Here is a 17302-nt window from a genome sequence, read left to right as displayed (position 1 = left end):
AACTTTTAATTCTTCTTTGTTGTGCACGTAAGACATGGAGTAGCTTTTGATCCCAAACAATATAATTCTGACCTGACTTGATTTTGAACACAAAAGTAATTGCTCTTGAATTGCCTTGCCTAGTGAATAACCTTTTATTAAAATAGTATTAAATCAATTTTCAAGTGATAGAGATTTTGAACACTTAAGTATTTAGCAAGATAAGGGGAACAGAGGAAGAACACAGAAAAAAGACTGGAGAACAGGAAAAATGGTGCAAAATATAAAACAGAAACTAAATACTACATTGAGAAGTACAGACTTGATGTGTTGGTATGAATGGAGCTGAAGAAGAGTTGATCCATTTTCACAGAGGTATAAATTTTTCCTTTAATTTTTAGAATAATTACTACTTCAATTTCATATATAAATGAAAATGTGTTAAATGTGTTTTTGTTTCATTTTATTCTTAATAATGAAACCACAATAGAAGTTTTGCTAATTCAAAAACTGTCTTCTAATCTCTAATGTTCCATCAAAGACTGAATACTGAAAACTGGATGAATGGTGCCTGGTGTGAACCTTTGATACTGAGAACGAGGAGACTGAAGGCTGAATGTTGTGATATGATATGCCTCAAAAAAATGCTCACATGAAACCCTGAAGAACAGAAAGATAAAACACAAAAGCACTTAGTATTTACTAAGTGTTAATTTTGTTGTTGTTGTTGTTGTTGTTATTAAATTAGGGAGGATAAGAATGACAGTTATAAATTAAGGATTAAAAATGTTTTGAGGGGTGGCTGGGTGGCTCAATTGGTTAAGCATCTGACTCATGGTTTCAGCTCAGGTCATGATCTCCTGGTTGTGAGACTGAGCCCTGAGATGGTCTCTACCCTGGGCAAGGAACCTGCTTAAGATTCTTAAGATTCTCTCTCTTCCTCTCCCTCTGCCTCTCCCCTTTCCTTCTCTCCCTCTCTTTAAAAAAAAAAAAAAAAAAAAAAAAAAAATTGGGGGAAATAATTCAGAGTGTGACGCCTAATATCCTGCCATTGCTCCAGACCAAAGAACTTCCTGAAGGATGAAACTGTCCATTATACTGACAGATAATATCCTCTCTCTTCCACAACTCTTGCTTAATGTACACAAAGGGTGTCCTCTCTGTCTAGTGACTAGTAACTGCATTGTTATGATTTTTGGCATCACTATGAACAGTTTCTTAATTTCAAACCCTCAAAGGTATCAGAAATAATCTTTAAATCTTACCATGAGAGCTCTAACAATCATAATAAAGATAACAATAACCATAAAAATTCACAGGGAGCTAGCTGACTCTGTGCCAAGAACCAGGCTAGGTTTTTGGACATTAATGCATTAGATGAAATCCAGAATTGATACTGTTTTTATCTTGATCAATTCCTAATTATTTTTCAAGATCAAGTGAAAGGCTACCATCTCTCTAATAACATTTCTAACTCTTCAGTTTGTTATTTTTTTAATACTTTGATTCATTTTTTTATATCTGATTTAAACATTTATCATAATTGATTTTAGTATTCCCCTCACTAGACTATAAACTGTAAAAAGAGGGGGTATATCATATTCATGCCTATTTCCCCGATACTAAGGCCAGCCACCTAGTATGTGTGCAGTAATTGCTCGGTAAAAATAGCTGAAGGCACTCAATAAGCGAAAATAAAGTCAATATGACAATCATATTTTTAAAGGATACTCACTGGTCTAAGAGAAGTTACAATCATCTTCAACTATAGACAAATGACTGACTGCAATCATTATGAAGAACAGAAGGGCACAAAGTACACTTAAGGTTAAAAAGTCATGTTATTCATTAAGTATAATCTTATCAGAAAAAGTCCCAGATACCATAGTTGATTCTAAAATAAGTAACAGTAATGCTAAAAGAGAAAAGGACTAATCATTAGAGGACTGGAATCAGGAAAGATATAAGGATAAGAGGAAATACATATTACAAGGAAAAAATGATAGAGCTGGAGTTGATTCTTCCTAGAGAGAAAAACTGTGAAGAAACTGGTCTAACATCCATAGAACTCCGCTATCTTGTCAGAAATGAGGAGGGATTAGGTTAGTAGTTTACCTAAGAGCTAGTTAAATCTAAGGAAAAACTCATTAGATAGTCTAGTGTTTCAAAAAAACAACAGCTGATTAAGAACTTGTAGAATTCTTATTTCTATTCACTTTTAAGAACAGAACAAAAGGCTTGGAGTAGTCCAAGGGCTGAAATTTAAAAGTATTTAAAAATAAGATTATTAGTTTTCTGATATTTTTTCTGGGTCAAAGATCCTACCCCTGAGCAATTATAAGTCTTAGAAATGTGGCTGTAATTACTTAGACAACTTTGCAATGAATAATAATTAGAAACCAAATCAAATTAAAATATAAATCATATTAGTTTCTCTATAATTGGCTGCAATTCAGTTAATATCATCAAACAATTACCATAAGCATTCAAACATGATTCACTAAAGTATCTGGAGGACAGAATGCTATTACTAATCCATCCACAGCTAATCAATTTTTTGTGGAAATTGAAATGTTTGCTACAAACTAGAAATGGCCATTAAATACTTGCATCTTCAATTTTATTTGATAAATTCTTATTGACGCTAACCATGTGCTGGCCATAGCCTATTACACTAGGTGATGTGGAATGAAAGCATTATTGGCTTTACCTTTCTTTGAACAACTCCTGTAAGTTTCTCCATTTCCCCCAGAATGGCAGAAAGCACAGATGATTTTCCAGATCCCACTTGCCCTACAACAGCCACTAAAGCTCCTTCTGGAATCTTTATGTTCAAGCTGCATGACAAGAAAAGAACAGCGATGATACAGGAAGTTCTTGTTACATTTTTAATGGTTTTTTCCAGATAAGTCAGAGCACTGAGGATCGTCCTTGAGATTGCTGCTATTCATGTGATACTACATTATTCTATGAATACCCAACCTTCCAAAATACAAACAACAAATGCTGCAGTGGAAAGAGAGGAAATGAATAGAAAAAAAGAGAGTTAAAAAAAAAAATCCATAAAAGTAGAAGGTATCTTGAGAGGTTTAAAAACAAACAAACAAACAAAAACCTTGTAAATTTCAATTCAATATCATCATCTTCTCCTTTAAAAATGTTAAGAAATAAAAATATGGAACACTATAGAATTCAATGCTAAAAAAATTTCTAATTTTTCCCAAACCATGACTTACTTTTTTAGTACTGGAATCCCTGTTTTATCCCAGGAGAAGGAAGCATTTGTAAAACCAATGGCATGATCTGAGAAGAAAAATAAATACAATGGTGCATTGTAGAGTCAATTATTTTCAACTGGAAGTCAAATAAATATTGAATACAGAGGAAATGCTGACCTCCTATATAGTTTGTTTCAATATTTTGAGGATGAAGCTCTTCAGTGTTGAGAAAGTCTTCCAAACGATCCATTGATACTCTTGTCTATCAAAATAAACACAGATGGAATTTATTTGGGGGTCAAGTAGAACTTCCAATTAGAAAGACTTTCAGCATGATTAAAAATCTGCAATGCAAATTGAAGACAGTGATATAAATATTCAGCAAGCATAGCTTGAATTGTTCCAATGTTTATAAATAATTTCATTCTTGAAAAGAAAGAATGGCTTCAAGAATCAAAGATCAAAACAGATGTCATTTATGCAGGAAGGTATAAGAAAAAGAAACAAAAATTCCTCCTTAACACTCTAGTAAAAACATAATAACTAATTAATAATTATAGAAAGATTAGTTTTTAAAAACAACATCAGAATTGTTGAATGAATTCAGCTTCTGAATATTAAATGATAGCTTTGACAATAATAACACCGAGTTTCAGTAAAATAGCTACAAAGTGCTTAGCTACAATAAGGATAAATAAGATCAATTTTGTTTTCCTGAAACTGACTTACATGAAATCTCTAGTGCATTTTTATTCACTCAAAGCTAGAAGACATCTATTGTTAGTGGATAAGATGTAACTGGGCCATGGTTTGTTTACCAAGTGCATCATATTAGTATGCAGGGCTCATTCTCTTTCTTTCCTTTCCTTCTCTTTCTTTCGTTTGATAATTGCTCTCTGTATTTATTTAGTGAAGGCAGAAGTGTACCATTAGGAGTTGGAGAACACTTTGAGATACCAGACCTTTAGCTAGATTCTAATTTCAAAAGCAAAACAAAACTTATTCTAAGAATGGCATCTTTCTTAAGAGAAGAATGCTACAAAACAAGTGTTATAAGCATTACATCAACAGTACTTCTATGCCCTCTGTTGGTCATTATTAGTAAAATGACAACAACAAAAAAGGTATCCTGCAACAAAGGTGTATTATTTGGTATTCCCTATCTAATTAATTCTTTATTCAAATAATATACTATTATTACTATTATAATTTTGATATAATTAATATAACCTAATATCATTATTACTATTATAGTTACCATGAAGTAACTGTAAGTTCCTATTTATTCAAATAATACAAAAGTTTTAAAGGCAAAGCCCTTAATCAAAGAGCTGGTTCTAATAAGCCAAGCTTCACTTTGTTTATGAACTCAGACTTGAGAAAAAGGATCAGTGGGGGACACCCAGGCAATCCAAACCAGACCTTCAAAAAATTTAACAGAAAATAGCGGGACACAGGATTCAAGGAACTCGCCTCTTCACATTCCCTGTGGTTTTAGCAGCTTTCTACTCATTATAGTACTCAAAGCATCTCCAGAGACTGGAGATTACAATGAAGGTAGGCTGAACCAAATACCTCATACAGGGTTGGTTGGCAGACTGGTATTAGCCATACACGGGTCTCCCTGCTTCATTCATTCAGTGCAGATGAAATGCTGCTGAACCCTGGGAAAACATTCATATCCAGTTCCATGCAAAGCACCTCACTAAAAATTTTTCCACTGAAAACAGAAAATGAGCCTTTTGATGGCACAGCATCTGACACGAGTCTTAAAAAGCTAAATAACAGAAATGAACACTTAGCAAAGAAAACCATATCCTATATTGAAATACTTAAAAGTCATTTTGATAGAAGAAAAGCATAGGCAAAGAAGACATGTCTCCTTCCATTCTTTAATGTTTTCTATTACTCAGTAATTCAGGGAGATTAATTTTGAAAGCAGTGTGAAACTACCACAAAAAGCAAAATGAATAATGAAAAAAAGAGAGAGAAAATGTGCAAAACCACAGGCTCCAGTAGATGAATGATTCTTAGTTTAAACATATTTTGTACCTGGACTACAGCTGAGATCACCATTGGTAAATCAAACAAAGGAAGCCTCAAAATGTTAAACAAAGACATAGATGTAAACACTTTGGTGGCTGTTAAAATGTTTCCTTCATTCAATAAGAAATAGATGCCAAATGTTGCCAGGGACACCTGAAAAATAGAGACATGTTCCTTCCTTCAATTACTCAATGCTAAGAACAGGATGAGTTAAGGTTCCAAAAATTGGGGAAAAAATTTAAAACTTGTTTTATTGTTGTTAACCAAAATTCAATGCCATTCAGTATGATTGCTGAAGAATATAAAATAAATGTTCAGTACACTGAGATACACAGATCATATAATTGTATATCTTAGACCATGGCATCCTTGAGACTATGCAGTCCAGCTCCCTTCTGTAAGACAGTTCTTACTAGAGTCACCACTCCCATTTAAATTGTATACTACTGGAAGTCTGGGTGGCTCAGTTGGTTAGGCATCTGCCTTCAGCTCCAGTCATGATTCTGGGGTGCTGGGATCAAGTCCTGCCTCAGGCTCCTTGCTCAATGGAGGGTCTGCTTCTTCCTCTGCCTTTCACTTCCCTTACTTGAGCTCTCTCTCTCTCTGACAAATAAATTTAAAAATAAAATAAAATGTATACTAATTGACCTTTTTTTCAAGATGGAGTATTACATAAATTTATTTTCCAGTGGTGTGTGTATACATTCTGATTCATATGTAGTGATTATACTTTCTCTGAGCCATAAAATTAACTGAAGAAAGTATGAATAAGTTATGGCCCATACCACTTATATTTACTCTTGTAAGTTTTATTTAGAAAAGGCAGAAAAGTTCATATATGCATGAGAATATACTGACTACCGCATACCTAAGACTTATTTTAAGCAAATGCTTCTTGGACATTTTTACCAAAGAATTCCAAATGTAAATATTGCTTTTATTTTCATAATACCAACATATATTTTTGAATAAAAAATAACAGTATTTCAACTTACCAACAAAAGAGACATATGGAATTTCTCCTGACTCTCTGACCATCGGGAATGGTAACTTTAATTAAATCTGATGCTTCAGTTCTATGTGGTTTCATTATCCTTTGGCTTTCACTCATTGCTTTATACCTCAAAGCAATTTATACTCTTAGTTTACATAGCATGGGACTCCTAATGTGTACATGGTATGATAGAGAATGGCCTCCAATCATATCAATTTGCCTCCAAATACTAATTCTATAACTTTGAGGATGTATTCCAAACTAGAATGGACTTCCATGTCCTATTGTGAAATGAGAAAAGTGAGGCCTTAGTATTGCAAGAATGAAATAAGGCAATCTCTATAACTTATCTGACATGCAGGAGTAACATTCAATAAATGTTAATTCTCTTCCCAACTCCATATAGTGTGTGTTCGGTCTTGCTTAAAAGGGATTAATTACACAAATCAAGACATTCTAGAGCTGAAACGAAACTCTGGAACGCAGGTTATATTGTTTAAGAATAGAATAGCATATGTTTGAGCTGTGAGACATTTACAAAGAAGTAAAATTTTATTATTTGTAAAAAATACAGACCAATGAGAAAGCACATATTTTCCCTTTCTTTAAAACTCCCATTCCCTAATCTACCTAAATCAATGACTGCATTTCTTGAAAATTTTATTTCAAATATAGAAGATTTCACTTTGGACACCTTAATTCCAGGTAACTTGGAGGTGAATCTACAAATCAAATTTGAAAATCAAAATGGGAACTATTATATACACTCACCAAGAATGGAATGCAAGTTAATGTCAGCATAGAAAATACAGCAAGATACCCAGCTGATTTTTGTACTTCTAATTCCTGATCTCGAATTTCAATAATCTTCTTTTGATAGGAAGGTTCCCATGCATAAAGCTTGAGAATCTGTAAGGGAGTCAGACAATGACTATTTGATAATCAATATCATAGAAGAAATAAAAACATGCATACATGCAAATATACACAGCCTACCCCCTCCCATACACAATTGTAAAAGTTTAAAAAAAAAAAAAAGCTGGTAAACTCATAAAGTAAAATGCCTCTATTTTTAGCTAAGTCAAAATATTTTCTTGAATTGTGATTTTTTGGGGAGGTAGTGGCTGGAAGAAAAAAATCACCATCTCTCTCTAGCCTTAGGTCCTTCTTACCCACCAATAGCTTATTCTTGAGTCAGACTTTGGCAACATCCTAGCTCTTGGCATAAGCTCCATAGCACATTCTGTTTAGCTTAATCTTGGTACTTTTCCTGCTGGTCCAACTCTCACTTCAATCCACTCTCCATTTCTTAATAGCTACGCTCTTCTCTCTGGACTCCCAGATTCTTGGAAACTGATGGCATGGGGCCTGAAGCCATTTTTCAAAAGGTGACTGGTGTTTTGCGATTATAAATTGGAATATAAATATTTTATTTTCTGTTTCTCTGGGGAACCCTAAAAATCTCTTATTGGCACTGTGAACTTAGACATGATACTTAATTGCACAGAGACTTAGGTTTCCTTGTTTGAAAAATGAGAATGAGAAATTATTTTGGGGGGGTTTATAAGAATTATTTGAGGAAACATATATAAGTAGAGTATATGATCCATGGAAAATGTTCACTAGATGGTAGCTACCATCATTATCAGAGAGAGTCCATGGCATCTGTTATCCTTATCCCAGGGATGCTGACCGCCCACCCCTTTAAACTATGCTATACTTTCAACTTGCCTGTACTTGGTCCTCTACCAGTATTCTCGTGTAGTCACTGCTGGGATTGCGATTTCAAATTTTAGACTTCGCTCAGATCTTCAGGAGATGTTCTTTATTTTATCTACACTGTCCTAGTCTTACTAATAATATAAACTTCCTTTTAAGAATAACAATATTTAAAACCTATACACATACAGTGCTTTATGAATAGAGGGGTTATCAGTTAACCCACTGAGAGGTCCAAGATGCATTTGGATCACATTACTTTGGGAGTGTCTGACCTTTATCACATAATCTCAGTTATTCAATAATTTAATCTGAATTAAATTTCAGAGCTACTTAAGGCTATTCTTAATTTCAGATAAGTAAATGAATATCAGTCTCTTTTCAGGGTATCTTTTATCTAACAATGTCTTTCACTTTAGTAATTTTCAATGTTGTGAAAGTTCTACATGGCACAATACAGCACAATTCTTATTGATGCCTAAGGTGAATCAGTGTGTACATATCATGGGCATATCCTATGTTTACAATGATAGATGCACCAGACAGAGGAAATTTCCTATGAAATTATCAATTCCAGAAGGAAATTCTATGTGGGCTTTGTAAATTTTGCCCTTTAGAAAAATCTGTTAAGGCATAATCCAGGTGCAACAGGATTTGAAATTCTGTCTCCATCTGAAAGTTCATGAGGTTGGCTTCACTGTTTTATCATAGAGAAAATATTAATGGCATAGGGTGTAGCTTTCTTATGGAACAAATAATTTGTAACAAACCTTTTGCAGAATAACATTTGTATGATCATTTCTATCACTTCCCCCATATAAATCTGCCTTCACACTGAGGATGACATTATTGCCACTCTTGCCTGCTTCATTCCATCTCTTCTACCCGATCCCTTCGAACAAGTTATTTTTTGTGTCTTTTGGGGTATTTGTGCTCAGTTTTTGGGTGAGAAACAAAAAGAAAACACCTGCATTTTATTTGGTTTTATTTAAATACTCTTTTATCAATAAGAATTCCTATACATCTGAAATCTGAATTACTCTGCCAATAATTTTATATACAATTATATAATTACTTGGATATTAAGAATGATAAAAATTCATTTATTGGCTAACATTGCTATATTCTAAACAGTGAAATTAAAGTCATATTCCTTGTATATTACCTTAATTCCATGTAAAATTTCATTGAGTAGTTTTATCTGTTTATCTTTGTTCTTCGTTTGGCTTTTCTATTTAAGGGAATAAAATGATAGCATATTTGAGAGGGTTGCTAATGATTTAACTTACATGGCCACACCTATTTAAAAATACAGTCTATTTTTTCCATTTTATATAATATTTAGTTGAAAATCATCTTAAAATATTCATATATTATTCTACCGATAATGTTAAAAATTAGTTATAAATAGATATTTTAAAACCTAAAAGTAGTCAGCAGTAGATATAAGCAAAGTGTACATTTCACAAAATAGCACAAAATATAGAATTAATTTAGATGTAATTTGTTTAAAATTGAATAAAATAATATCCATCTTCTATTAAAATGGGATAAAATTCCCCAAACTCTATCAATTATTTACATATATAATACATATATATCATAACAGAAGGATCACAGGAATAAAAATAAAGGTCTGTATATTGTACATACACTATCTTGAGTATTAATACTTGTGATTAAAATGTGTATTTTCAGACTCCTGGGTGGCTCAGTCAGTTAAACATCTGCCTTTGGCTCAGGTCATGATCCCAGGGTCCTGGAATCAAGTCCCGCACTGGTCTCCTTGCTCAGCAGGGAGCCTGCTTTTCCCTCTGCCTGCGCCCTCTCTCTCTCTCTCTCTCACAAGTAAATAAAAAAATGTCTTTTAAAAAAAATGTGTATTTTCAAATACTGGCTCTTTTTGGCAAAGCCTATGTAATTACTATATATTCAAATATTTAACATTTATATTATTTTATCCTTATTATTGCTTGGATATTGCTTCTTAAGAGTTTCTTCTAATCATACTGTCACAATTATGATATTAATAATCATAAGTACAGTATTTGTATATCTAACAAAGTACACATTTACACGTTAATATCTGTAACATTGTTTGCACGATTAAAGGCCTATTTTCTGCTTAGCATATTTGTACATAATATTGCAGTCTCTTTGAAAGTTTTAGGGCTCTACATTAAGGTCCCCCAAATCTATTTCTAGTCCTAAATATCTGAATTTAAATTATTTAAAATTTAAAATTTTTTTAAAAGCTAGCTTAAAAGTATTTATTAAAATTATAAACAAGCTTGTTATTCTAAGCACTAGTGTGTCAGTGATTCATAATTACTTCACAGTTACATGGTATTTTCTGGTTCTCATCTGTAAAGACTAGTCATCTTTTTGGTAATTATTTCGTAATTAATCTCAATTTTAAAAATTCAGAAAAATATAAAAGAAGGTGTAAATCCTCATCACCTCAATGTATTAAGGTAATAAGTGAAAAACCTCCCCTCCTTCCATCTAATTCTACTTTATAGGTAACCTTTATTTATTTATTTATTTATTTATTCATTCATTCATTCATTTATTTATTTAAATGCAGGCTCCATGCTGAATTCATGACCCTGAGATCAAGAGCTGGCGACCTAACCAACTGAGCCAGCCAGGCGCCCCTGTAGGTAACTATTCTTCAAAGACTGCTTTCTCTCTAGATTCTTTCTATGCATATACAAATTCATTTATATCTCTATAACTTCAGGTATGCATCTCTATCATACCCACATGCATTGGCATAGTCACATTTTAACAACTGGATTAAGGATAGTTAAATACATATGTGCATAGTACACATATATACATACATACATGTGTTTCTTTCTTTTCCCCCTAATATCTGATTGACATGTTTCCATGTCCCTGTATAGATATTATTCATCTTTGATCCACTTAAAATAGTAAGTGCCATGAGCACTTAGACAGCTGCACCTGTGTCATTACTTTAACACATGAAACCATTCATCTCTCTCCTGACGGCGTGTGTGGCTTTCCAGGGCAGTGATCTGCGTCCTGTTTCTCCATTCCTACAGTACAGCACTGTGCACACTTCCCACACACGGCAGGTGTCAAAAATGTAAGATGAACGACTGAATGAAAAGGAAGAATATTCAAATGAATTCAGTTAAGTACTTACTATCTCCTTGCTGTACGAGGTCACTCCTGGATCACTGTAGCCCATTCTTTAGACATAATGAGCATACGCTCACCCCCAGGCTGTGTGTACACCGTTTCTTCTGCTTGTAAATCTTTTTCTCAGATACCCACATGGATTCCTCCCTTACCCTGCTGATACATCATTTCCTTCCTGAGGACTTTACTGCCCCTGTATGTGAAATGGCGCTCTTTGTTACTCTATCGCCCTAGTCTAAGTTGTATACAAATTAACACCAGGCATTATCTTCTTTATTTATTTCTTAATGCCTGTCTCCTCTAATAAAAGCAGGAACTGATCAGCTCTCTTCACTGCTGTACTTTGCACAGGTCAGATATCCAATCAATACTGGCTGAATGAATGAATGAATGATAAATCTGGAATATTTCCACATGTACAGAGTTAACTAGATGGTTATTGTCAACTCTAGTCAGAAAATTCAGCTTATGTTTGACATATGTCAAAGGAGGCTGTCTTTTTCTTACCTTTAGCTTTTTGACTCTATTTGCAACTAAAGCATTTACTGGTATAACAAACAGAAGGACTGCCACCCCTGCTAACACAGCTGGACCCAGCTCTTGCCAAAGAAGTGATATGGCCATCAGGATCTGAAAAGGGGCTGACCAGAGGAGACTGAGGTTTGCTGTCAAGTCCATGAGCTGCTGGGCATCCGCTGACATCAAGTTAGTAATTTCCCCAGTTGAAAACCTCTTTCGAGAAACATTAGATAGAAGTAGGGCCTGAGAAAAGAGAGGTAAAATATTTAAAGGGTTCTGTAGATGATGGGGCATCTTTATCGCCAAATGATGGTAACTTTTAATATAAATTTTCAATACATTTAGGAAAATCTACAAGATTATTTATGTGTTAGGATTATGAAACACTGAAACTTTTTTTTTCTCTCTTGCAATGAATTTATTTATTTTTTCAGCGTAACAGTATTCATTGTTTTTGCACAACACCCAGTGCTCCATGCAAAATGTGCCCTCCCTATTACCCACCACCTGTTCCCCCAACCTCCCACGCCTGACCCTTCAAAACTCTCAGGTTGTTTTTCAGAGTCCATAGTCTCTTATGGTTCCAATTTTTTTTTTTTATAAACATATAATGTATTTTTATCCCCAGGGGTACAGGTCTGTGAATCGCCAGGTATACACACTTCACAGCACTCACGATAGCACATACCCTCCCCAATGTCCATAACCCCTCCCCCTCTCCCAACCCCATCTCCCCCCAGCAACCCCCAGTTTGTTTTGTGAGATTAAGAGTCATTTATGGTTTGTCTCCCTCCCAATCCCATCTTGTTTCATTCACTCTTCTCCTATCCCCCTAACCCCCCATGTTGCTTCTCCATGTCCTCATATCAGGGAGATCATATGATAGTTGTCTTTCTCCGATTGACTTATTTCACTAAGCATGATACGCTCTAGTTCCATCCACGTCGTCGCAAATGGCAAGATTTCATTTCTTTTGATGAAACACTGAAACTTTTAAAAATGTTTTTAGATGAAGAAATAAAATTACTGATCAAAACACATAGTTCTAAACTTCACTGCGTATTTGTAGAGAGTAACATTTGGATTCCCAAGCAAATATATTCACCAAAACCCCTCCACAACTTGTCAATTACAAAATTGCAATCTAGCCTAGGGGTGCCTAGCTGGCTCAGTCCGAAGAGCATGCGACTCTTGATCTCCAGCTCATGAATTCAAGTCCCATGTTAGGCATAGAACTCACAAAAAAAAAAAAAAAAAAAAGAAAGAAAGAAAAGAAAAAGAAAAAAAGAAATCTATCCTAGATTTCTAGCATTGAGGATCCTCTCCATTTGCTGTCACCCCTGTAATGCTAAACCATCTAAATTTTATCAGGTCAAAGTACATAAATGATTCAATAATTACCAAATGAATGCTGATGAATAGTACATGCTTGAAACTAGGAAGTTTAAAGATGACACTGTCCCAGTTCTCAAGAAGATTATAATTTGGTTGTGGAGTTCACTCCCCACCACCCACATATAGCTCCTACACAGGATGGTCGTAAGCATAAAAATAGTTAAGAAGGGCCATGGGAATTTGGAGAGAGAAAAATACTGGGAAGGCTTCTTGGAGCAGATGGAAATATATCTTTTCTTCCAGAGCCCATTTCTCACTTTCTGTGCACATTATTTTAATATTTGTATATTGAATTCAATATTCCCAAGCTTAATTATTGGTAACTCTTACTAAGGTTGATCTTAGAAATTCATTGATTAAATTCTCCACCCATTTAAAATTCCCCGTGAAATGCATAAGTAAATTGTCAAATTTGTCGAAAATTGGTATGTGTACTGGAAGCCAGGCAAAAAAGTCCATTCATATGCCAAGAATTTTAAGAAATTTCCACTACACTGATTTAAAGAGACAGAACAGAGAGGTGGAACTAACAAGAGTAAATGAGATCCAGGAGGCACTCAAAGTCTGTTTTTTCAATAAATGAATAAGACAAAGCCTCCCCAGAAAAGGCCCATGTGGAAAATAAGTCAGGGCCTTCAGGGGTCCTCTTCTGACATTCCTGAACTCAAAGGGTTTCATGCAAAGGGGGAGGCCACAGGACCCACTGGAGGGACTGCTCAGTCCTGAGACATTCACAAGGTGCCAGGATCCCCCAAGCTCTACGGGCTACTTCAGTGTCCAATTCTCATTTACATTTCTACACAGTAAACTGGAAACATTTCTGTTACTGATTAGTCAGAGGGGACAGTTGTGCTGATGATACAAGAGAATGAGCACTACAGACACAAGTGAGGAAAAAGGAAAAATACTAGTCCCTATGACAATCAAGCTTTAGCCATGTCTCCTCCAAAGGTAGCTCTTTACTCCTGATTCGTTACTGACCAACCTAATGCAGCCAAGTGAAAGGAAATCCAAGCACTGGAACTCTCATTTCATTAAGTCTCCAACATTTTTCAAAGATGTCCACTATTCTCTAATAAAATCCACCAGCAACTTAAAATTATAAATAAATATATTTTCTCTCATCCTTCTAGAAGGAAAAGATAAATAGTATTTAGTATTTATAAAAAGACTAGCAGATTGAAGAGTTCAAAGTAGCTAAATTAGCCAAGGAATCAAATGAATGACCTCCTATTGGCAAAAACATATCATAAGAAACATAAATATATGGCTATCTCTTTGTAATCTTTATAATGGAAGAACATGATATCCATTAAAAATGAGTAAGAACAGAAAAATTACTTCAAATTGAAAGCATAAATGTCAAATTTAAAAAAATGTAATGGAGGCACCAAAAATCCAAACGGATATTACAACAAATGGAAATCCAAATGGATATACAACAAATGTAGATATGTCAAAAAACTTTCCCCAGAAATTAGAGAAAACATACATTTTTTTAAAATATTTTATTTATTTAACAGACAGAAATCACAACTAGGCAGAGAGACAGGCAGAGAGAGAGGAGGAAGCAGGCTTCCTGCAGGGCAGAGAGCCCGATGCGGGGCTCGATCCCAGGACCCTGGGATCATGACCCGAGCCGAAGGCAGAGGCCTTAACCCACTGAGCCACCCAGGCGCCCCGAGAAAACATATTTTTAAAAATGAAATGATTTTTTAAAACACTTAAGGCATAGAGAAATTTCAAAATCACACACACACAAGATATAAATATATACACATTTATGTATACGGTACATAAACATATTATATGAATACAAATATTAATATATTTACATTTATATTTCTTTATAAATTCAGAGTAATGAATAACACAACTTCTAGAGTAGAATGCCTAGGTTCCAGGGCCAGCTACTCTGTTTCACATCTCTTTGACTATGGGTGAGTCACTCATTGTTCTGAGTTTAAGTTTCCTTATATTATATGTATACACACACACACACACACACACACAATCATTATATCTACAGCGACTTCTGTATCTACAAGTGATTGTATCTATTTCTACGCACATAACAGTGCTTAAAACAGAGTGCAACAGATGCATATGTTAATATGTGTTTGTTATATATGTATTATTAATGTTTATTACATAGGTATATTACATATGCAGATAACACATAAAATACGCACATATATTACACACATAAAACACAACACATAACACAATTTACAAGCAAAGAATAAGAGGAAATAATTTTTAAAAAATAGAAATCTTGGGCGCCTGGGTGGCTCAGTGGGTTAAGCCGCTGCCTTGGGCTCAGGTCATGATCTCAGGGTCCTGGGATCCGGCCCCACGTAGGGCTCTCTGCTCAGCAGGGAGCCTGCTTCCTCCTCTCTCTCTGGCTATTTGTGATCTCTCTCTCTCTCAAATAAATAAATAAAATCTTTTTTAAAAAGTAGACATCTCTCTAAATGAAGGAAAGATTTTAAACCAAAAGCAGTCAGAAAATAATAGTCTAATTAAAAAACAGTATACCTCCTCTTACCCTGATGAAATCTGTAAATTTTATAATGTTAAAATTATCCTGAAAAAGAAATACTTACAAGCACCCAAACACAGAAAAATCAAAACAAGACACGTTATCCTAAAATGGTGGGGTAAGAGGTAAGGGTTGGCAGGCCCTTTGCTATGTACTGAGTGAACCATATGTATTATGAGTGAAGATGGGGATAGCAAGGTGGAAAGAAAAATAGCAGAAAAATTGAAAATAGTAGGAAAAAAGTTTAAAATGTATACCAAAGTTCCTGCTATGCATTTATTTAAATTTATGCTTATATATAAGAATAAATGTACTTAAAAACAAAATCAAACATTATTTTTTTAAGATTTCATTTATTTATTTGAGAGAGAGAGAGAGCATGTCACCATGCACACGCTAAGAACCTAAGCAGGGGATAGGGCAGAGGGAGAAGCAGACCCCCCGCTGAGCAGGGAGCAGGATCAGGACCTAAGCAAAGGCAAGTCCTAACAGGACGGAGCCAGCCAGGCGCCCCCTCAAACAGATTAAATACAAAAAAAGAATTATAAAGAAATCATATAACAGTGTATTTTCTCAATATGTTTTGTCATGATATATTATGAAGCACTGGGTATTATACGTAAACAATGAATCTATGGACACTATATCAAAAACTAATGATGTACTGTATGGTGACTAACATAATAAAACATTAAAAAATGAAGTAAATAATAGATTATAAAACAGTATATTGCAAATATATATGTATGCAGGTAAAATAAATGTTAGGAGAAAAATACACCGATGCTTATCTTTGCAATCTAGAATTATGAATGGTTGCCATTTTCTCTTTCCTATTTTATGTATTACACCTATTTTCTGCAATATACAAGGGAAAATTTGCCTTAAAAATTGTTTTCAAAATATTAAGGAAAAGACTAAAAAGCACTATATAACTGGATTTTGTTCTGCACGGCATTTTTAACATCAAGAGCACTGATTTCTCTTTTTTTGACTGCCAAATAAACTTTTATGTTTCTGTAAGGGACAAAATTCACAAGCCATGAAGGGGAATTTAGTTACTGCTTATTGCTAAATTACACAATCTAAACTGCCTCTTTTTTATATGAAACAATTTGGAAGAATATTGTAATATGACAGCACAATTATACTGAATGATGCAACATATTCTAGAATTGTCTGGTAAAAAGTATTTAAAGAGATAAAAGACAGAAAGCCAGAGTGAGGTAAAGAGAAAACCAACGGTAAAATCTAAAACCATATAAAAAGTTGGGAGTTTATAAATACTCTTCAATCAAAATGATAATTAACCAATTTTCATTTATAATTACATTTTAATCATAATCACTTTCACAAAACTCTTATTATTTTTAAATTCCATCCAATTTTGAGATTTCTTTTCTATAATATTTTCTTTACCTAGTCTACAGACACACACACACACACAGTACAACGATGGGATTTATCACTTCCTGAAATTTCATTGATTTCATTTGTTGAATTATACTCTAAAAAGACCCGGATGAACCAGATAAGCTCCAGCCTCAAAAACCTCTCTTGACTGGAAATATTGTGATTATCCCTGCCCTCAATTCACTAACATCTCACTTTATCATCTGATGATAAAGTTTGTTTCCAATTTCACATTCTCCCTCTTGTATATTTGCTCCTTCTAGACTCACTGCCATGGTCCTGGTTCATATCTTTTTTTCCAGAACT

At 34.3% G+C, this 17302-nt stretch overlaps 1 protein-coding gene across 2 annotated transcripts in view; it reads right to left on the bottom strand.

The window, feature by feature from the left end:
• LOC123940327 (multidrug resistance-associated protein 1-like) overlaps positions 1 to 17302 on the bottom strand; it is a 91415-nt gene that overhangs the window by 47958 nt on the left and 26155 nt on the right. Inside the window, exons 6-12 of one of the 2 annotated variants that reach the window (XM_046003023.1) lie at positions 11635 to 11889; positions 9122 to 9187; positions 7009 to 7146; positions 5250 to 5396; positions 3375 to 3459; positions 3216 to 3282; positions 2690 to 2816 (exon numbers count right to left, since the gene is read on the bottom strand). In XM_046003023.1, the coding sequence (XP_045858979.1) occupies positions 2690 to 2816; positions 3216 to 3282; positions 3375 to 3459; positions 5250 to 5396; positions 7009 to 7146; positions 9122 to 9187; positions 11635 to 11889 (885 nt within the window). The remainder of the gene's footprint in view (positions 1 to 2689; positions 2817 to 3215; positions 3283 to 3374; positions 3460 to 5249; positions 5397 to 7008; positions 7147 to 9121; positions 9188 to 11634; positions 11890 to 17302) is intronic. The other variant, XM_046003024.1, reaches the window with a different exon arrangement.

Source organism: Meles meles, chromosome 4, assembly GCF_922984935.1.
Source record: "Meles meles chromosome 4, mMelMel3.1 paternal haplotype, whole genome shotgun sequence".
Classification (NCBI taxonomy): Eukaryota; Metazoa; Chordata; class Mammalia; order Carnivora; family Mustelidae; genus Meles; species Meles meles.
Note: the sequence above shows the minus strand (reverse complement) of the source record. Positions and strands in the feature narration are given on the sequence as shown.